This window comes from Neofelis nebulosa, chromosome 11, assembly GCF_028018385.1.
Source record: "Neofelis nebulosa isolate mNeoNeb1 chromosome 11, mNeoNeb1.pri, whole genome shotgun sequence".
In the NCBI taxonomy this organism is placed as follows: Eukaryota; Metazoa; Chordata; class Mammalia; order Carnivora; family Felidae; genus Neofelis; species Neofelis nebulosa.
Genome location: NC_080792.1, coordinates 88,361,390 through 88,383,566, shown reverse-complemented (window position 1 = coordinate 88,383,566; position 22,177 = coordinate 88,361,390). Strand labels below are relative to the sequence as shown.

At 49.9% G+C, this 22,177-nt stretch overlaps 1 protein-coding gene across 4 annotated transcripts in view; it reads right to left on the bottom strand.

Annotated features, from left to right (window-relative positions):
• Window positions 1-305: 305 nt before the first annotated feature.
• Window positions 306-22,177, bottom strand: part of LRRC43 (leucine rich repeat containing 43) — a 35,802-nt gene continuing 13,930 nt past the window's right edge. Inside the window, exons 1-12 of one of the 4 annotated variants that reach the window (XM_058691332.1) lie at window positions 19,133-19,249; window positions 17,570-17,830; window positions 16,489-16,599; window positions 14,262-14,401; window positions 11,846-12,084; window positions 11,018-11,205; window positions 9,923-10,161; window positions 7,667-7,808; window positions 7,381-7,536; window positions 7,087-7,272; window positions 6,724-6,757; window positions 306-466 (exon numbers count right to left, since the gene is read on the bottom strand). In XM_058691332.1, the coding sequence (XP_058547315.1) occupies window positions 339-466; window positions 6,724-6,757; window positions 7,087-7,272; window positions 7,381-7,536; window positions 7,667-7,808; window positions 9,923-10,161; window positions 11,018-11,205; window positions 11,846-12,084; window positions 14,262-14,401; window positions 16,489-16,599; window positions 17,570-17,830; window positions 19,133-19,225 (1,917 nt within the window). In that variant the 5' untranslated portion in view covers window positions 19,226-19,249 and the 3' untranslated portion in view covers window positions 306-338. Of the gene's footprint in view, window positions 467-6,723; window positions 6,758-7,086; window positions 7,273-7,380; window positions 7,537-7,666; window positions 7,809-9,922; window positions 10,162-11,017; window positions 11,206-11,845; window positions 12,085-14,261; window positions 14,402-16,488; window positions 16,600-17,569; window positions 17,831-18,169; window positions 19,000-19,132; window positions 19,250-22,177 lie in introns of those variants that run through there. The other 3 variants (XM_058691333.1, XM_058691331.1, XM_058691334.1) reach the window with 3 other exon arrangements.

The following is a 22,177-nucleotide window of genomic DNA, read 5'->3' as shown; positions in this document are numbered from 1 at the left end:
CCGGTCCCGCACAACCCGCCCCCCGCGGACCTACCTGAGCCGGGACGCCGGGCCAGGCACGGGCGTGGAGCTCGAGCGGCCGAGCGCGGACGCGAGCTCTAGCCTCGCACCTCCCGCTCCGCTCCGCTCGGCCGGTGGGCGGGGCCCGCTTGGGCAGCGGGAGAGGCGGGGCTTCGGGGCCGCCGCGGGGCCCCGCCCCCTCCGGGCTCCGCCCACCCGCCGCACACCTGCGGCCGCTGAGGCCGCCCCGCCGCCCCGGCCCCCCCCCCCCGCTCCCGGGCGCGGCGGCCACACGGACGCGGAGCTGCGGTGGTCAGAACGGACTTTAATCCCGCGCCCTACAGGGCGAACTCCCGGAGCGCCTCCTCGGCCGTGCGGCACTGGTTCAGCTGGATCTGCACCTCCACCGTCAAGGGCTGGGGCTGGTAGTCGCCGTCGTACACTGCAGCCGCAGGCTTGGTCTTTTCTGAGGAGATAAAAACGCGGGTCTGTGAGTCCGAGGGGCGTGCGGGCTGCTTCTCGGCCGTCCTGGACGGGCTCGTTCCGCATCCCCGAAACGCAGAGCTGCCCTCCGAGCCAGGGGGAGCGCGGCTTCGTTGTCAGCGTAGTAAGGAACACACTTGTCACCCCTCATCAGATCGTTTAACCAGGCTCAGCTGTTGGAGCTGCGAGATGAACTAGCCACGTGTCTGGGAACACCGTTTTCTCTTGACAGAACACCGACAAACCATGGTTATTCGGACGCGGATATTTGGTAGATGTTTGCTAAAAAGCAAACAAAGGAAGCCTGGCATTGCGGGGAAAACAACAGAAAGCGTTTTGATACATTTATGACATTTGAGCTTTCGAGTAGAAATTAGAATTTTGGAACATCGCATCTGCCACCGTGAACTTAACCGTTTCCCAACACTCCAAGACTTTTCTAATCATATGCGTGCTGATGAAGAATATGATTTTTGGATAATGTATAATGAAACGTGTCAACGGTTGGAAGATCTGCATAACTCTATGGACCAGTATTTCACAAATAACCAATGTCTGACGTCACAGATTGTGCAGGGGCAAGATAGCCCTTCAAAATGCAATGTGAAAAAAAAAAAAAAGCAATGTAGACTAATGGATTTTAAGGTAACTATGCAAAAACGATAGATTCAGTATTCACACTGTAACAGGCTTTAAAAAACTAGTTGTCAAATTTTGACATAATATCTAAGATATCAGTTATTTGAAAGCCTATGAAAATAGCTCCTTCTTTTCCAGTTTCTTGCCCATGTGAGACTGGATTTTCTTCATACACTACAATCACAGCAACACATCACAAGAGATTAGGGGCTGCAGGAGCAGCTATTCAAATGCAACTATCCTCAATTAAGCCAGACAATAAAGAAATTTGCAAAAGAGTAAAAGAAAATTAAGACCATCTTAACCCCGTAGCTTGATTATAAATCATGCCCATTGTCCATATTTGTATGGGCCCTGAAGTCTGGCAGTTTACATCCTTTGTTCTTTTTCTTTAAAAAAAATTTTTTTTTCAATGTTTATTTTTGAGAGACAGAGAGCACAAGCGGGCAAGAGCAGAGTGAGGGAGACACAGAATCCAAAGCAGGCTCCTGGCTCCCAGCTGTCAGCACAGAGCCCTATGCAGGGCTGGAACCTACAGACTGTGAGACCACGACCTGAGCCCGGAGTCTAACGCTAACCAACTGAGCCACCCAGGTGTCCCTCTTTGTTCTTTTTCAAAGCTGTTTTGGCTATTCTACATCCTTTGAATTTCCATATTAATTTTAGAATCAGCTTGCTGATTTCTACCAAAAAAAAAAAAAAATCCCCCCAGAATTATGATTGCTATCGGGTTGAATCATAGATCAATCTCTGGAAAACCAACATCTTAACAATCTTGAATCTCCCTATCCATGTACATATTTATCCATTTAAGTCTTTGATTTCTCTCAGCAACACTTTGTAGTTTTCAGTGTATAGAACTTCCACATCCTTAGATTTATCCCTATTTCATATTTTTCAATGGCATTGTAAATGGTATTTTTAAATTTCAGTATCTAATTGTTTATTGCTAGTATATGGAAATACAATTAATTTTTGAATACTGATCCTGTATCATGCAACCCTGTTAAACTCACTTAATAGTTTTAGAAGCTTTTCTAATTATAGGTATGCAGTGCTATAGATTTCTCTATAAATACTGTTTTAGTTATATTCTATTAATTTTGATATTTTATCTTTTCATTTTCATTCCGTTCAAAATATTTTCTAATTTCCTTTTTGATTTCTTCTTTGACTGATAGGTTATTTAGAAGTGCGTTATTTAGGGGCGCCTGGATGGCTCAGTTGGTTGAGCGTCCGATTTCTGTGCTGACAGCTCAGAGCTTGGAGACTACTTCAAATTCTGTGTCTGTCTTTCCCCCTCTCTTTCTCTGCCCCTCCCCCACTCGCACTCTGTCTCTCAAAAAAATAAACATTTAAAAAAGATTTTTAAAAAGTGTGTAATTTAGTTTCAAACAATTGAGAGATCTTACATACTTCTTTTACTGATTTCTAATTTAATTCCCCTGTAGTCATAGAGGATAGGATACTTTGTATGTCTTGAATTGTTTTAAGTTTATTGAGACTTTATTAATAGCCCAGATTATGGAATATCTCAGTTCTGTGTGCACTTACAGAAGGTGTATTCTCATGTTGTTCGGTGGGGTGCTCTACAGATGTCAGTTACGTCAAGTTGATTGGCAGTGTGATTCAGGTCTCCTACATCCTTAATGATTTTCTATTTGTTCTATCAATTACTTAGGGAGGTGTATTGAAATCTCTGAATATAATTTTGGATTTGTCTATTGCTCCTTGTAGTTCTATCAGTTTTTGTTTCATATATTTTCAAGCTCAATTATTAGCTGCATACTTAGGATTGTTACATCCTCCTGACTCCTTTATTATTACAAAATAACCCTCTTTACCCCTGGTAATAGTCTTTCTCTGAAGTCCATTATGTCTGATATTAATAGTTGCTCCTGTTTTTTTATTAGTGTTAGCAAGAATATCTTTCTCCATCCTTTTAATATTTTTGTATCTTTATATTTAAAGTGGGTTTCGGGTAGGTAGCGTATGGTTGCATCTTTTTTATCCAATTTGATCATCTCTGCCTTTTAATTGGGTGTTTAGACCATTTACATTTAATGCGATTATTGATATGATTACATTTAAGTCTACCATCTTATTTGTTTTCTATTAACTCACATGTCCTCTGTTTCTTTTTGTTTCATTCTTTAAGAATGACTATCTTTGTGATCCCTCATTTTACTCCTTTGTTGGCTTCAAATGATATTATACCACTTCACATAGAAATAGGAACCTTACAATGATACACTTCCATTTCTTTCCTTACTCCCACTTCTAGCCTTTTTGCTATTATTGTACATTCTATTGGTTATATATATTTTTTTTTTCATTAAACAATTAACTATAATTTAAACATACTTAAATAATAAGAAAGGAGTCTATATTTACTTACAATTACCATTTTCAATGCTCTCGATTTCTTTGTACAGATCCAGATCCATCTAGTATTTTCTTCTCCTTAAAGAACTACTTTTAACTTTTCTTGTAGTACATGTATGCTGGTGATGCATTCTTTCAGCATTTGTCTAGAAAAGTGTTCACTTCGCCTTTGTTTTTGGAAGATAGTTTTGTTGGGTAAAAAATTTTAAGTTGATGTTTTTCTTTGAGACTTCCTCCACTGTCTTCTATTTGACATTTTCCTGATGACAAATCTGATGTCATCTTTATCTTTGTTCTTCTGTACATAATGTGTCTTTATCACCAACTTTTAGCAGTTTTATTATTATCTAGCTTGGTTTTGTTTTCTTCATGCTTCTTGTGTTTAGAGTTCACTTAACTTTTTGGATTGGTATATTGATATTTTCCATCTAATTTGGAGGAAGTGTTTCAGCAGTTATTTCTTTAGATAGTCTTTTTGCCCTCCTCACTCTCCTTTGGGGACTCCAACTACATGGACATCAGTTCCTCTGAATTTGTCTGAAAATTCACTGATGCTCTATTCATTTTTTTCCAACCATTTTTCTGAGTTTAATTGTGGATAGTTTCTACTGCTTCCAGTTTACTATTTTTTTTTTCTGAATTGTCTAATATGCCACTAATCCCACTGAATGTATTTTTAATGTAACATGGTAGTGTTCATCTCTAAAAGTTTAGTTTATCTTCCATATTGCTACATACCACCACCAATCTTTCCTTTAGCTTCTTAGATATATGGAATATAATTATAACTTCTTTAATGTCCTTGTCTACTAATTCTAACATATGTCATTTCTGAGTCAATTATGAACAATAAATTCTCATTATATATTAAATTTTCTTGCTCTTTCTTTTAATGCCTGGTAGTTTTTCTATTGGATGGAAGACATAAATTTTACCTTGGGTACTATTTTTGTGTTCCTTTCAATATCTTTGAGTTTTGCTTTAGTACATGTTTAAATTTGATCGTTCAAGTCTTGCTGTCCCTTCCTGCTCAAAATTTGTAGTGTTCCCCAGGGCACTGTGCTCAATCCTCTTCTCTGTCAACATAAGCGCACATACTTTCATGACTTTAAATACCACCTATAAGCTGATTCATTCATTCATTCAATGTCAATGGCCTACTATGCTGGAGGCTGGGGACTGTCTGACTTTAAAGAATGCAGGCATAGCCCCCACTCTCTTGTAGTTTCAGTGTAGTGGACAAGATAAAAGGGAAACCAGGACACAGATTCATATCTCTATAGTTAGCATGGCGCTGAGTACCAAGGATGAAAACAGGATACCCTGAAGAAAACAAGGAAGCCCACACTAATCCAGGGATCAACTCCCCTGAAGAAGGCAACTGAGGCTGAGATCTGGCAAAACAAGTAGCTGAGTACAAAGAGTGGCAAGTGCAAATGGAGTATTCTAGGCAGAACTCTTGGGGGTGGGGGGGAAGTGCTTATAGAACATGGACATTCGGATTTTGTGATGAGCCAGCAGGAAATCATGGAAGAATTTCCAGCAGTAGAGTGACACAACCAGATCTGCAAACAAAACCGTCCCGGCTGCTGTGGGGGTGCCGACAGACCAGCCACAGAGTGGGAGGAAGGAGGTGCAGCAAGGTGGCAATTGTGATTGTCTAGCGTGGTGGCAAAGGAGATGGAGAGCGCCCCGGGTGACAATGGGCAGGTGAGGGAAAGGCTTCTTAGGTGCTCCACACACTTCAGCTTCACAGGCCCTGGGCCCGAGTCTCTCCTGTCCACCCCCGGCCCCACGGTAACTCTCACATCTGTCTTCTCCACACCATCTCTGCTGCCCATTTCCAAGTCAGGAAATGACTTAGCACTTCTTGCCTTTTACAGGGTTTGGTTTGGTTTTGTTTTTAGGTGAATTTTTTTTCATTGAGATAAAATTCTCTTAATATTCAACATTTTAACTATTTTTAAATGTACGCTTCTTCTGTCGCTTTTAGTATATTCACAATGTTGTAGAATCATCACCATTATCTAATTCCAGAACATCTCATCCCCCCAAATGGAAACCCAGTACCCATTAGCAGTCACTCCCCACCCCCAACCCCCAACCCCCACAACCACTGATCTATTTTCTGTCTCTATGGATTCACCTGTTCTGGGCATTTCACACAAGTGGAATTATACAGTACATGGCCTTTGGCATCTGGCTTCTTTCACTCTGCATCCCGTTTTCAAGGTTCCTCCACGTTGTGCACAGGTGGCGCTTCATTCTTTTTTGCTGGGTGATCCGATGCATGGATACCCGTGTCCTCTTCAGGCACTCCTCCGCGGATGGACACTGGGCTGTTTCCACTTTTTAGCTGTTGGGACTAGTGCTGCTCTGACCTCATCTTACACCTCCTTGCACCTCGCAGTAGCCTCCCAGCTGGTCCCCTGCCTCCTAGCGCTCCTTCCAAGCCAGCCGGTTCTTTCTAAAATTCAAATCTAAAGCTTACCTATTTCAGACACTTCAGTGACTGCCCCTTGCTCATAGAGCAAGTCCAGGGTCCTCATTGGGCAAAGAGGGCCGGACGACTGCTGACCCAGAAGGATGCTGGGCCAGTCCCAACTTCAGTCCCCTATCCCACCTCATCCTGGCTCCTACCCCAAATTGCCTCTCCTGCCCTTCACATAACCCACAGCAGGCTGCTCTTTTCTCAGAGATGCAAGAAAGATGTAGGGTTTGGTCCTCAGAGCGGGCATGGCCTTCCCACTGGCCAGAAGATACAGTTCTCCATTCTTCCATTTCTTTGGTCCCAAATCAGGCTGATCCTTCCCCAGGTCCTGCTACAGTCTGAATGTTTGTGTCCCTGCAAAATTCACATGTTGAAATTCTAACCCCCAAAGTGACGGTATTAGGAGACGGGGCCTTGGGAGCTCATGAGGGTAGAGCCTCAGGAATGGGATTAGCGTCCTTACAAAGGAAGCTCCAGGGAGCTCGCTCACCCTTTCTACCATGTGAAGACATGGCCAAGAAGGTGCTGGATAAGACCCAGGAAGAGGGCCCTCACCTAACGATGTTGGCACCTGGGTCTTAGAGTTTGCAGTCTCCACGACTTCAGGAAAGAAATGTGTGCTGTCTATAAGCCTCCTGGGCTGTGGTGTTCTGTTATAGCAACCTGAATAGACTGAGGTCCTCAATAAATGCTCCCTGCTCTCAGTTACCACTGTTAATTCTTACCTTTTTTAGCTCTCTTGTTCTTGTTCTTTGAATCCTGAGAGGAAGAACCACAACAAGAGATGCTTACTGGACTTGGTGGGCACCGGGGAAGGGGTGCTGTCCTGTAGGAAGGCAGGGCAGCTCTAACCTGGCTCCCCACACCTGAGAAGGCTGCCCGAGGAGCCAGTAAACCAGAGGGCTGGGAGCTGGGCACCACCGCATGGCCTAGGGAGAGGGCTTCCTCCTCCCCAGGCGTCCCAGGGCCCTGCCAGCACGGGGGCTTCCGGAGGAGGTTGGGAGGCTCAGAGATGCCCCCCCCCCCATAACCCTTCCCTGCCCAGCACTGGTTTGATGGGGAGGGGTGTGACAGAGGCCCTACTGTACCCTGAGGGACGTCAGCCTGTCAGTTTCCAAAGTGCGGATCACCCCAAAGTTGCACACTTCGGACACAAGTGGTTCCCCCGCCAGCAGGGGCTCCAGGACCACCAAGCCACTGCCCAGCACCCGCAGGATGGGCGGGTCCTGGCGGAGCTCCTTAGGAAGCTCTTTCTTCTTGGATCCCTTCTGTTCCTGTGGGGAGAGGTCAGGAGAGTGGACGGGGCCCAGCAGGGACAGTGCCCAGAGTGCCCACGACCACTGCCACCACCACCTCAGGGCACCTGGCAGCCCGGCCAGTACCTTTGCCACCTCTTTCTCCCTTTTCCCTGCCATGTCCTTCCCGTCTTTTCCCTTCTTGTCTTTCTCCTTCTTCCCCTTCTTGTCCTTCTCCCCTTTTCCTTTCTTGGCAGGCAACGGGACATCAACAGGAGGCAGCACCACAGGCCAAGAGAGAATCTAGGGGACGGCGAGGCGGCCACGAGTGAACACAGGCCAGCCTGGGGCTGGCTGGGACCTTGCCGACAAGGGAGCGGGGCCCCACGACAGAAGACCGGGAGATAGGAAAAGGGGGATCCCGGCCACCCACCTTCTCCTCCACGATGGTCACGGTGGTTCCCGCCAGCAGGAAAGCCTTGAGTGGCACCAGGTCCTTGAGTGTGTGCTGCATCTCGTAGCTGCAGGGGATGACATCAGTCCAGGGCTTGCGGACAGTGCTGAAGAGAACAGTCCTTGGGGAGGGGGATGAAGACAGGGGTCCCATCACCCGGGAGGCTGTGGCCGGGGACCAGGACCAGGCCTTTGAGAAGATGTGCACACACGTGCACAGCGGGAGATGAGGCCAGACACAAAGGATTACTGCCCCATGCATTTAGATCAAGGTCAAAGAGAGGCAAACTAGTTAATGGTGTTAGTTGAGTTGACCGTGACCCTTGGGGAGGAGGCAGGGGCCTAAGGAGTCTTCCGAGGTCCTGGTATGTTGTTACTTGTCAAGGGCAGTGGCTACCTGGGTGTCCTCATCATTTGGCTGTAAAGTGGAGATTTCTCTGTGTGTGTTACACCTCAATCGTTTTTTTTAATGCTAGAACAGATCTGTATGTCCACAGCCACATGGAAAATCAGCAAATTTCAAATTGATATACAGAAGTCTATTTTTTTAAAACAAAAAAGATATGAGTATATATGTTTATATATATGACTGTATAAGAAAAAAATAGGGAACTACGTGCACAAAACTATTAAGAATAACTCATTCTGGGGCACCTGGGTGGCTCAGTGGGTTGAGTGTCCAACTTTTGATTTTGGCTCAGGTCATGACCCCAGGGTCATGGGATCGAGCCCCACATTGGGCTCCATGTTGAGTGTGGAGCCCGCTTAAGAGTCTCTTTCTCTCTCTGTCTCCCTCTGTCCCTCTCCTGCTCTCTCTGTCTCTCAAATAATAATAAAGAGTAATTCACTCCGGGGCCTGGCTGGCTAAGTCAGTAAGGTCTGTGACTCTTGATCTTGGGTTCCTGAGTTCAAGCCCCATGATGGGCATAGAGCCTACTTAAAAAAAGAAGAAGAAGGGGCGCCTGGGTGGCGCAGTCGGTTAAGCGTCCGACTTCAGCCAGGTCACGATCTCGCGGTCCGTGAGTTCGAGCCCCGCGTCAGACTCTGGGCTGATGGCTCGGAGCCTGGACCCTGTTTCCGATTCTGTGTCTCCCTCTCTCTCTGCCCCTCCCCCGTTCATGCTCTGTCTCTCTCTGTCCCAAAAAATAAATTAAAAACGTTGAAAAAAATAAAATAAAATAAAAAAATAAAAAAAGAAGAAGAAGAAAAAGAGTAATTCATTCTATAGGATAGGTTAGATGGATGCAGAAGAAGAAACTTATTTTCTCATGTACATATTTTTCTAATTTACATATTTTTAAAACAGAATTATTTGCGGCTCTTTTTTATGTTTTCAAAAACTCAACACCACCAAGAACCACAAAGTCGTCGGCTGTGGTTGACTGAGGAGCCTGGCATGGGGGGTGGCTGGTTGTCCCCCACCTTCTCTCTGGCAGCGGGGATGGCCGCTTGCCTGGTTCTGTCACCTGAGGGAACACAGCACAAGTGGATGGGCCACTGCAGCTTTTCCATATTCTCCACAAACCTTATCATTTACCCTCAGTTGAATTTTGTAAAAAATAAACCCAGGGGAGTCTGGGTGGCTCATTCGGTTAAGCGTCTCACTCTTGATCTCAGCTCAGGTCTTAGTTCAAGCCCATGTTGGCATAATAATAATAATAGTAATTATTATTATTATTATTATTATTAAATAAACCCAAATCAGGCTCAATGTTTTGAAATTAGTTACAAAAATCAGTTAATAGAGCTTCAATACCTAATGAGAAGTGACCCTAAAAATTCTTCATCGAAAGGTTCTTCATCAGATAAGACAACACCTGTGGGGGCTGCGAGGCCAGAGGGGCCTTAGGAGGGTAAGGAAGAGCCTGCTGCTCAGGCTGCAAGATCCACACCAGGGGTCGGACGCCAGGATACGTTCCATGTATCAAGAAGTTAAACTGAAAAGATTCTCAACTCTGAGGGCTAAAACGGAAAGTGCTGCCCTCTCGGGTGACTAAGAAATGCCCGCGTGCGCGACACCTGGCGGCGGGACTCCTGGCGGCGGAAAGGCGATGCAGCCCTGCCGGGCGGAGGGAAGGAAGCGCGGGGGGTAGGGCTCGGAGTGCCGGACACCGACCCGGCCGCACCTGCACAGCCGGGAGCGCAGCCTCGGGCCCGTCCCGCGCGGCCCGGGGGCGGGGGTGCCCTGCTGTTGGACGAGGAAGGGGCTCCCGCAGGGCAGGGTCTCCGTCCTTACCCTGGGGAGGGGCAGAGCCGGGGGTCTCTTCGCGGCCGCAGCTTGGCCAGCTCTTCCGCGGAGTCGGCCACCCCGGGCAAGGGCGCCGACCCGCCCGACACGAGCGAATCCTCGCGCTCTCCCGACTGGGCGGACAGCCCGGACTCCGCAGAGTCCTCGTGCTCTTCGAAGACCTCTTCGGGAACGTCCTCCGGAATGTCCTCGGACAGCTGTTCGGCGCTGGGCGAGGGCATGACGATCTGCGGGAGAGACCACACCCCCGCCCGACCGCGGTGTTCAGGGTTCTCAGGGCGCGCAGCGCGCGTGTGCGTGAACAGGTGTGCGCATGAACAGGTGTCCGCGCCACGGTGAACTTGCGGAGCCAGCGAACACACAGACTGGGGCAGGAAGGTTTTTTTGTTTTTTTTTTTTAAATTTTTTTTTTTCAACGTTTTTAATTTATTTTTGGGACAGAGAGAGACAGAGCATGAACGGGGGAGGGGCAGAGAGAGAGGGAGACACAGAATCGGAAACAGGCTCCAGGCTCCGAGCCATCAGCCCAGAGCCTGACGCGGGGCTCGAACTCACGGACCGCGAGATCGTGACCTGGCTGAAGTCGGACGCCCAACCGACTGCGCCACCCAGGCGCCCCAGGAAGGTTTTTTTTAATGCCCCTTCTCAGAGAACTGCCTTAGGGGTAAGAAGAGTAACAATTTCTGCAGAAGCTGGGGTGTCCTCCGGTGCTCCTGGCCGAATGACACCCTGAGGTCTGCTTCCGAAGGGAAGGGTGCTGCAGTAGGGGAGAAGTAGGCCGCGGGGAGCAACCAACCTGGTTGTAAACGCTGTTGCCTTGTGAGGCCGTTGGCTCATATTCAAGGGCAAAGGAAGGAGGTGAAAGAAAGGAGGAGGTTCGAGAAAGGGGCTGAACGAGCCTCTTCCCTTCTCAGAGGGTGTGAATCAGAAAGCTCCCTGTGAAGGGGTTTCCTGGGCCCCAAGAGGCTGAGAAGCTGTTCTGCCTGCGCAGGACACCCTGCGGACCCCAGTGCAGCCCAGCCCTCCCTCCCCCCCACCCCCAGTTCCGGGGGGGAGGGGGGCAAGAGCCCCCGGATCACACACCTCCGCCAGGACACCACCATATTCACTTCCTTCTCCGTCTTCCTCTTCTACGAAATCGTAGGTCACATAATAGCTGTAAGTGATAAAAGGGCCTTGTGGCCCTGGTTCCGGGTCTAAGACAGAGGTGTCCTGAACCCCCTTGACATTTCCAATGGTCACCACGAGCTGTGCCTGACGTGCCAAGAGGTCTGCAAGGGAGAATGGGTAGGAGTGAGGGGGACGGCAGGGGAGCCGGATTCTTGCCTTCTCTCCACTCAGTGGGGAGCCTCAGAGTTTGCAGACTTGGGTTCAAATCCCAGTTCGGCCAAGTTCCAAGTTCCAAGTTCCAACAGCGGTTTGGGGGTAAGTCCCTTTTTGCTGAGACACCCCCCTTAAGCCTTGTTTTCTGGGTCTGTATAATGGGAACGGTAGTAGCTGCTTTACAGGATGGTTACAGATGAAGAGTACATGTTATCTTAGCACGAGCCTGGCTCACAGTAGGAGCCTGGCTCACAGTAGGCGTAGCTATTATCACCATCTTGACCTTGAGCAACCTCTGATGCAGCTTGTGGCATGGGCCACAAGGGGGTGATCTCAAACCGCCACAAAAGTAAAGAAGTTGATTTAAAGAATGTTTCCTGTTTGCCTCCTTACTGCTTCTGTCCCCAAATCCCAATCACAGGAATCAAAAGTCTGGGACAGAACTCGGACCGAGAAGGTGAGCTACGCCTGATTAGGGTGTGGGTCAAGTGGGGAGCTGCAGGGACAGGCCACTAGTTCGATGGTGGCAGCAGAGGCTCGAGGTGTCAGATGCCGGCCCCTCCCCACTGGGCACATCAGCTCCCTCACCCCCACTGCGGCCGAGCCCCCGGAACTGATGCTTCTCGCTGGGAGACACGGTGATGTCGTCCAGCACGCAGAGCTGGGACAGGCTGTCAATGGTGAAGCCTCGGTAGTAGGGCAGCAGGGCCAGCGGGTTCCCCTGAAGCACCAGCAGCCTCAGGCGGCGGAGGGTGCGGAGGCTGGCCATCATGCCCTGCAGGTCCGTCAGGTCGTTGAAGCTCAAGTCCAGAGAGACGAGGTTGGGCCTAGAAGGGAAGCAGGACCATCCGGGGGTCCAGAGGCAGGGTGAGCGAAGGGCTGCCCTGCTCAACACCCGCCGGCACCCCGCATCCAGAACAGACAGAAGGCCTGTGCTGAGGGCAGGTTAGGAATTTCCACCCACCCTCGACTCCCAAGTCAGGCGCCCTTGACTCAAGTTAGCCACCCTGTTGGGAAGCGCTTCTTGGTTCTACTGCCCCCCCCCCCCCCCCACGACACTGCCATCCTCGCTGCGACACAGAGATGGCCCTCGTCACATCCCGCCTCCACTGACTTCCATTTACACCGGTCTTTTCTTCTTGGTCCCTCCCATAGATCCTGACACGGTGTTGTGCCACTAGAAGGTTCTCAACAAAGACGGACAGACTGGCAAGGAAGATGGATGGAAGCCTCATGGGGAGGGGCGGTGAGTAGGGGTAAGAGAGGGAGGTGGATATGGGGATCTGGGATGAGGGTGCCTGAAACTTGAGGGGGTTAGAAGCCGGAGGATGCCCTCCAAAGCCCGGCTGGCTCACGGTCACAGGAAGCCACGTGATTCCTTTCTCGGGGCACACGAGTGAAGAACATGCCAGTGAGGACAAAGGAGGCACCGTGCATGCCAGTCTGGAGAAGAGGGCCGCACAGGGGGCAGGGGTGGTTCCCCGATGTGCACACTAGAAAGCAAACTGGTTTCAGCTCTGAGAGCAGCCGCGAGAGAAGCGCGAGGGGCGCCTCATCAGCACTTTGCTGTACCCCGGGCCTCCAGCTGGCCGAGCTCAGCCACGTCCCCCCCCCCCCCCCCTTCTGCTCTCCTTTGGCAGCCTGTCCCGCCCGTGATGTTGGCTAGCCAGTCAACGGGAAATACCCGAGAACATTTCATGGGGACCAGCACACGGACTGTATCCCGTGTCAGCCTTCTTCAAGAAGACTGAGAACACATCAGCAAAATCGGTCCACGAAAAGGGGGCCCTCCGTTTAATTTCAAAGGTTTCACATACCTGTTTTTATGAAAGCCACACTTGGCATTAAGCAGGTTACCTATGTTTAGAATAAGTATGTTTTCCAAATTAAAAAAATCAGAACACCCGGTACCCTGTCCACGGTCTGAAATCAGCCATCACAGAAGTCTAACGTGTACGCCTCCCTCCCGGCAGCCGCCGTCACTGGAAGAAAGAGGTGCAGAAGCACACGCAGCCAAGACTGTGTAGAGAGAGCTTGGCAAGAGTGGGAGAAAGAGGAGGAAGAAGGAAACTATGGCCAGAGTCGGGCACGTTCCAAGAGCACGTACAGTTGGGCCACCTGAGATCGTTCTCCAGGTTACCTAGAAAAGCAGGGAAGTGATGCTGGCCTATGTCCTCTGCCCCTTCCGGGCTGTGAACCTAAGCCCATGGCTGCCCAGGACGCTGAAACCCTGGGAATCCTCACAGCACACCCCGAAAGCTTCCTCTGACGGCCTTTCACAGGTCGCCTCGGGTCCCCGCAGAGTCCTCAGACCCAGGGTCTTGTCTCCCACCGCTCACTCCCCAAGGAGACAAGTCACGGCAGGAGTGGTCTGTAGGGCAGCTGGGGGCGATTTTGCACGGCACGCACTGGGCACTATCTACAAACACGTTGGTGGTTACAACTGGGGCAGGGGTGCTACTGGCATCTAGTGGGTGGAGGCCAGGGGTGCCGCTCAACTTCCTGTGTGCGCAAGACCGCCCCACCACCGACAGGTTCCCACTCCAGTGCTGGCAGTGCCCAAGTCAAGAAACCCTGCTCTAAAAGCATCATAGCAAAAGGTTTGCTTTTGCCTCCTGCTATTTGTAATCCTTCCCTGGGCTTCGGTGGAAATGTTTGCTTATTTAGTTAGAGAAATAAATCCTAGGACTGGAGCTGGCAGCCAACCAGCAGTTATTATAGAAAAGAGCAAAGTTAAAAAAGAAAATAAAAGAGCAAAGCTAGAAAGGGAAGGGAAGGGAAGGGAAGGGAAGGGAAGGGAAGGGAAGGGAAGGGAAGGGAAGGGAAGGGAAGGGAAGGGAAGGGAAGGGAAGACAAGAAGAAAAAAAAAAAGAAAGAAAGAAAGAAAAGAGAGCAAAGCAGAGTCCATCAAGGTACCAGAGTGCAATCATCCAAACCTAACACTAAGCCCTTCTCTCTCTCTCTTTCTCTCTCTCTCTCTCTCTGTCTGGGACTCTGGAGTTACCAGTGGTTGGAGGTGACATAGAGACTTTCCAGGGGGCCCAGAAGCTTGTTGTGACCCAACCCCAAGTGCTGGAGTCGCGGGGGCGGGGCAGCGCACAGACACTCCATGCTGCGGATCTCGTTGCCATAGAGCTCCAGCACCTGAGAGAGGCAGAAAGAATGGTGCGTGTGAGCCCCAGTCCCTCCATCCTTCCTTCCCTTCTCCCTCCCTCCCGCTGTCCCTCCTCCTCCCTCCCTCTTCCCTAAGAAACGGGGAGGACCGCGAAGCATTCAAGCCAGGCCACCCGGTGTCCATCCGGACTCACTTTAAAATAGGGGAAAAAAGGGGCACCTGGTGGCTGGGTCCGTTGAGCGTCCGACTTCAGCTCAGGTCATGATCTCACGGTTACTGAGTTCCAGCCCCGCGTGGGGCTCTGTGCTGACCGCTCAGAGCCTGGAGCCTGCTTTGGATTCTGTGTCTCCCTCTCTCTCTGCCCCTCCCCCTCTTGTGCGGTCTCTCTCAAAAATAAATGAACATTAATTTTTTTTTAATATGGAATAATATTTCTATAGCAGGTGTTGGAAACTTCCTTTTCCTTTTGTGAAGAAAACTTTAAAATTTGGCACGGGACGGGGGGTAACATAGCATTTTGGCAATTGCTCAACCCACAGCAACCTGTCACTGGGAAAGCTAAAGGGCCCCTGGCTGGAGTAAGGGATGGACTTGAGGAGAACGGAGCATTCTTGCACTTCTGCTCCAAGGTCTCACCTGGGTTCTTCCGAAGCCTGGCACTGAGCCATATTTCTGAGTCCCTTTTGCCACTACATCTACTAATTTCCACATTTAATTTAAAATGGAGAGCACTTGGGGGAACCTGGGTGGCTCAGTCAGCTAAGCATCCAACTCGGTTTCAGCTCAGGCCATCTCACAGTTTGTGAGTTCAAGCCCCGCATCGGGCTCTGCACTGACAGCACAGAGCCCACTTGGGATTCTGTTTCCCTCTCTCTCTGCCCCTCCCCTGCTCATTCTCTATCTCAAAATAAATAAAAATAAAAACTTAAGCCTGGAATAGCTTTTATTTATTTATTTATTTATTTATTTATTTATTTATTTAGAGAGCATGACCTGTGCATGACCTCGGGAGGGGCAGAGAGAGAGGGAGAGACAATCTCGAGCAGGCTCCACGCTTAGCGCACAGCCTGATGGGGGGCTTGATCTCATGACCGTGAGATCATGACCTGAGACAAAATCAAGAGTTGGACGTTTAACTGACTGAGCCATTCTGGTGCTCCTGGTTTCTTTTTAAATGATTATTTTTATGGTGGCAAAATATACATAATTTGTCATGTTACCTATTTTTCTTTTTTCTTTATTTTTTTATTTTAGAGACTGTGCACATGAGCAGGGGAGGGGGTGGGGGGAGGGATAGAGAGAGAGGGAGAGAGAGAGGGAGAGAATCTTCAGCAGGCTCCAAGTTCAGCATGGAGCCCAACACGGGGCTAGATCCCTCAACCCTGGGATCATGACCTGAGCTGAGATCAAGAGTCAGGAGGCTCAAACGACTGAACCACCCAGGCGCCCCCATTTTACCTACTTTTAAGTGTACAATTCAGTGGCATTAAGTTCACTCACATTGTAGTGCAGCTGTCACTGCTACCTACTTCTGAAATTTTTCATCACCCCAGACAGACTGTACCCCATTAAGCAACAACTCCACATCGCCCTCACCCCTGCCCCAGTAACCTCTCATCTACTCCCTGTCTCTGTGGAATTGCCTCTTCTAGATATTTCATGCAAGCGGAATCAGCTAACATGTGACCTCTCGTGTCGGGACTCTTGTTCTCAGCATCACGTGTTCAAGGTTCGTCCATGTCCCAGCACGAATCGTTCCTGTTTATGACTGAAGAATATCCCACCACGTGGAGGGACCACATTTTGTTTGCCCTTTCTCGGCTGCTGGACATCTGGGTTGTCTCCACCTTTCAGCTGTCGTGAGGAGTGCTGCCGTGAACACGGGCCAGCAAGAATCTCAGTCCCTGCCTTCACTTCTCTGGGGCGTACACCCAGACACGGAACGGCAGGGTCCTATGGAGATTCTACTTTTTCGGAACCTGGCCTCCCTCTCCAAAGCCTGGGGCCGGTCCTTGGCATCCAGCCACACTGGCCAAACCTTCTGTGGGGAGGGCAGGGGCAGGGCCTCTGGGCCGAGCCAACTCGAAGACCCTAAATGGAGTCTGAGCTCTTTTACCTTGAGAGTTGGGGGCAGGTTGACAGCATCGATCTCCTGGATTTGATTAGCACTCAGTACCAACTCTTCAAGATTTAGAAATTTCAGGAGGTCTTTATCCACCAGGCTCACCTGGAAGGGAAGGAAAGGAAGTTGAGAGCTCTTGCGGGTGAGGCAGCTTTGGAGCAGAAACAGGGTCCACGGGAGGCCACCGACAGGAGGCCACTTGCCTCCTGAGGGAGTCACCTCGAACACACCAACCCCTTTCGTCTCCCCTACCGACCCTCTTACAGCCTCTCCTGCACATTCCACCAGGATCCCAGGGCTCCGCCTCCGCAGTGACCTCTCAGCCCCCGCCTCACTCCCCGGAGGCGCTGTACAGCTACCAGCCCAGTGTCCCGTGTCCCCAGTTGGACTGTGTGCTCCCAAGGGCAGGGATCCCATGTTCTGTGCTGTCTACCCCTGAGGCCTTAAGGAATCACGAGTTTACACACAGCAGGATCAGACCGGAAGTTCAGAGGCCTATCTGTGAACCTTCAGTTTTCTGTGGCCTCAAACACATCAGGGCCCTTCCTGGCGACTGTGCCAGTGTGCCCAGGATCGAGGCGTTCCCGGGACACTTTCAGCGCTGATGCCCGAAAGTCCCAGGAAAACTGACAGGAGTTGTTCCCGCCCCTCCCACCTGGTACTGTGTAGATCCACAGTTTCTCTGGGAAAGGGGAAGCCAATGTAGGGAGGCTGAGTTTGCAGATTGGGGCTCTGTTATCGGTAACAGAAATTAATACAGTACCATGCCAACCCTCCCCAACCCCGGGCCCCCACAGTTTAAATTAAGTAAAACCGACACAGACACTTCAAAGGTCTCTCCGAGGACCCAGGAGCCCCAAGTCAGAAGTCAGCTGTAGAAAACACACCTGGATTCCCCGGGGGTGAAGGAAGAAGACACGGAACAAATGAGCAGCTGGCCCTGGCAGGTGGAGGCGCTGGTGAAGTTAACTAGGCCCGAGCTACTTCCCCATCCTTCCTTCTACTCACCACCTAGGTCTCACCACTAAGCTCTTTAAGGGGCATGGCCTCCTTGACATCAACTTCTGGCACTCACCTGCTTGTCCACCACTCGTAGGGACCTGAAGTAGGAGTAGAAGAAGGTGTCCTTGAGCATCAGGGGATTCTGGATGGCCAGTTCTCTCAGAAAACGGTCCTCTGCACTGGAGCCCTCCAGCAGAGCCCAGGGGGAGTGGGGGCTGCGGACCAGGCCCAACAGGGCCTCCACCGTCTCCTCCCCAGGGCTCACGGCCTCCTCGTCTCTGGGGATCAGCTCCCTCCATGTTCGCCAAGTTCGAGGAAGAAAACGTGACTTATTCTGCAGCGGTGGAGGTGGAGAAGTTCGCTACTCGTGACTCAGCCCTCTCAAGGATTCGAGACTCCCCAAAAAGAGTAGATGGTAAGATAGGACCATCAGGGATCAAGAGTTTAGAAGTTTAAGCAGTGAGTAATCAATACCTCCGACTGATCATCAGCCATGGATAGAACTACAAAGAACTGCATTCCTGCCTTTAGGAATTTACTCGAGCTGGGAACCCTGAAGAAGCAGGTGAAAGCAACCTAACGGTTAAGAAGGATTTATGTACTAAAAGCTAGAGGCGCAAAAGACAATCTGGGGGATGTATTAACCAAGGAATGGCTTTCGAGGAAGAAGTACCGTGGCTGAAAAGGTGAATTCAGAATTTAGAGGCCACAGCGGACGGGGAAAGGTCGGGTCCCAGAGCTGACTTTCTCCCAGCCCTTCCCCCAGGAGAACTCCTGGAGACATCGGTGAAACCCAACAGCGCCTTGCACAGTAGACACTCAACAGTGTTTGTTGAGGAGACAAACAAATCCATTAGTTCCTTGATTGGTGCCTTGGTTTTCTCCTCTCTGAAAATGGGCACACAGACCTCCCCTTAGCCCCTACCAGTGTGGCGGGCCTCAGCTTTCCAGCAAGCAGGAGGGGAACATTCCAGACCCTCAAGATATTCCAGGGCACATCCTGGGGGCTGCAGGTTCTCAATGGCCTGCTCCTCATCCCCACCAGGAGCACTAGCTGATGGGGGTGGGGTGCGGGCAGACGCACCCGCTCCGGCCCGCAAGAGCCACGACTTGCACCCCAGGGAGAAACTTTAGAAGGGAAGTGTTTCCGGCCTCAGAGACAAGGAGCCAGGAGAGGAGGGAGGGAGCCGCTTCTCCCCCAGACCCACCGGCCTCTGGAGGCAGCAGAACCGGGCCTGCTCAGGACCACGCCTTCTGCGCCCTGGGGCACCTGAGGGTTGAGAAGCTCTTGGCCCAGGCAAAAACTTTCCACCTCAAAGGGAGCCTGGGGTTTCTAACGGAGAAGCCCTACCCCACCCCCCCCTCCGGTCAGCCCGCCGGGTTCAGGTCTAGGCGGGGTCCCGCCCTCCTCTGCGGGTCAGGCCCGCGGGGGGAGGCGGGGGGGGGGGGGAAGCTCTCCCGTCGGCCCCTGCGGCGTCCCAGCCCCCACCCCAGCTCAGGACGCTCCCTAAACGCCCAGATCCAAACCTCCCCTCAGGCTTCTCCGGATCCGCCAAAGCCTGTGCCGGCGGCCCGGGCCCCTCGGCGCCGCAGATCCCCGCGTCCCTCCTCCGGCCGCCCCCGCCGGCGCCCGCACCCAGCTGCCGGTGCCGCACGGGAAGTCGCGAAGACACAACTGCCTCAGGTGCTCCCGGACCGCGGCGCTCACGGTCCCGCCGGGCGTCTCCATGCCCGCGCGGCCGCCTCGCCTGGCCGGTTGCTAGGCAACCGCCGGGACACGCGTGCGCGCTCACCGGGGCCGGGCGCGCGATCCTCCCGGCGGGGGCGCGCGGCACGCAGGCGCTCCAGGTGAACCCAAGACCAGCCGGGGTCTGCGGACTTTTCCCTGCCGGCCGGGAAACCGAGACCCTGACTCAGGCGGGGACGACCTGGGTTTTTGATTCTGACCCTTTTGCGCCCGCAGCTGCGAAATGGGACAATAGTACACTTCCCACCACCACCAGGGGCCATAACTGCTGTAGCTCCTAGCAGGCGCTTCCCACCTGAGAAAAGTGCTGATTATCGTTCCCATGTGACAGATCTAGGAAAGAGAAACGAGCCCAAGGTCAAACAGTCTCAACATAAACCAGTGGACTCCAATGTGGATCGCTTTAACCCCTGAGTCCGGGGTTTTAAATCACTGTCTACATATATAACCGTTTTAGCACCAAGACCCCATTATAGACGGAAGCAAGCTCGCACATCATCTCTCCATCCTAAGTATCCAGCATCTAGCCTACTGCTACCCAAACAGTAAGGGCTCCCGGGCACACGTTTGAGAAACAAATGGGATGATTTGGTTCCTATAATTTGGAAATGCAACATCTTTACTGAGCTATAATTTACGAACCCCCAAATCCACCTGTTTAAAGTGTGCAACTATCACTGTTACCTAATTTTCAACTTTTTTCTCACCCCAAAAGGAAACCCCATACCCATAGGCAGTCAATCCCCATTCCCCCTTCCGTCCATCCCCTAGCAATCATTAATAGGCTTCTGTCTCCATGGATTTGCTTCTCCTAAATATTTCATATTAAATGGAATCATACAATATTTGCCATTTTGTGTCTGGCTTCTTTGGCTCAGCATCATGTTTTCAAGGTTCACCCATGTTGTAGCAGGTGTCTGTGCCTTATTCCTTTCTATGGCTGAATAATATTGCATTGCATGAATGGACTACATTTTGCGTATCCATTCACCCACTGAGGGACGTTTGTTTTCACTTTTTAGCTCTTATGAAAAATTCTGAAACATTCCTGTACATGTTTTTATGGCAACATGTTTTCATTCCTCTTGGGTCGATACCTAGGAATGAAATTGCTGAATCATATGGTCACTGTATGTTTAACAGTTTGAAGAAACTGTTTTACACAGAAGCTCTGCTATGTCACCTCCCCATCAGCAATATATGAAGATTCCGGTTTTTTAATATCTTCACTAACACCTATTATTTTACTGCTTTGTTTTGTTTTTATAATAGACATCTTAGTTGATGTGATGTATCTCGTTGTGGTTTTTATTTGCATGTCCCTAATGCCTGGCTAATGAAATGGAGCATCTTTTCATGTGCTTTTTGGCCATTTGTGTATCTTCTTTGGAGAAATGTCTTTCAAATTCTTTAGTCATTTAAAACGATTTTTTGTCTTTTTATTGTTGATTTTTAAAAGTTTTTTTTTAATATATTCTGGATATTAGCCCCTTGTTTTACATACAATTTCCAAATATTTTCTCCCATTCCATGGTTGTCTTTTCAATTTCTTGATAGTGTCCTTTGTTTTTTTTTTTTTTTTTTTTTAATTTTTTTTTTTCAACATTTTTAATTTATTTTTGGGACAGAGAGAGACAGAGCATGAACGGGGGAGGGGCAGAGAGAGAGGGAGACACAGAATCGGAAACAGGCTCCAGGCTCTGAGCCATCAGCCCAGAGCCTGACGCGGGGCTCGAACTCACGGACCGCGAGATCGTGACCTGGCTGAAGTCGGACGCTTAACCGACTGCGCCACCCAGGCGCCCCTTGATAGTGTCCTTTGATCCACAAAAGTCTTTCATTTCAGTGAAGTGTCATTTATCTATTTTTTCTTATGTTGCTTGTGCTTTTGGCGTAATTTTAAAGAAACTATTGCCTAATCCTAATAAAATTGAGTTTGAGTGTTCTTTATATATTTTGTCAGATTTGTGGTTTGCAAATCTATTTCTCCCAGTCTAGACTTGTCTTTTCTAAACAGTGTCTTTAGAAGACCAAACATTTTTAATTTTGACGAAGTCCAATTTATTGATGGGATCCTTCCGAAAACACCCACTGTGGTAGACATCTTTCATCCTTTTTGACTGTGTGTCAAACACCTTTACTGTATCAGAACACCTTTACTATTATTATTATTATTAGAGAGAGAGAGAGTATGTACAAGTGGGGGAGGGGTGAGGGGGAGAGAGAGAGAGAGAGAATCTTAATCCACACTCAGTGTGGAGCCTGGCTTGGGGCTAGATCTCACCATGATGAGATCATGACCTGACCCGAAATCAAGAGTCAGATGCTCAACCAACTGAGCCACCCAGATGCCCACACTTTACTTTTATTAGAAAAATTCTCCAAAACTGGGCTATAAGACAAAATAAGAGCCACATGTCCTTTTAAAGAATAAGATAAATATCCATGAGTGATATAAGCAAATCAGAAAGATGAATTGGGGATGACTCCTGGGATTTTAAAAAAAAAATTTTTTTTTATTTGACATTTATTTATTTTTGAGACATAGAGAGACAGAGCATGAACAGGGGAGGGTCAGAGAGAGAGGGAGACACAGAATCTGAAACAGGCTCCAGGCTCCGAGCTGTCAGCACAGAGCCCGATGCGGGGCTCGAACTCACGGACTGTGAGATCATGACCTGAGCCGAAGTCGGTCGCCCAACCGACTGAGCCACCCAGGCGCCCCGACTCCTGGGATTTTAATGAGGCAACTAGGTGGTTGATCTGCAGTGAGGGAAAAGAAGTCTCTAGAGGAGTAATCAAGAGTCCCGTCTCAAATGAGTTAAGTTCAAGATGCCCATTGACATCTATCCCATGTCAAGTCAGCAGCTGGATAGGAGTCGAGAGCACAGGGACGAGATCAGTTCTGGGTGGCCCATAGAGCTGCACAACAGA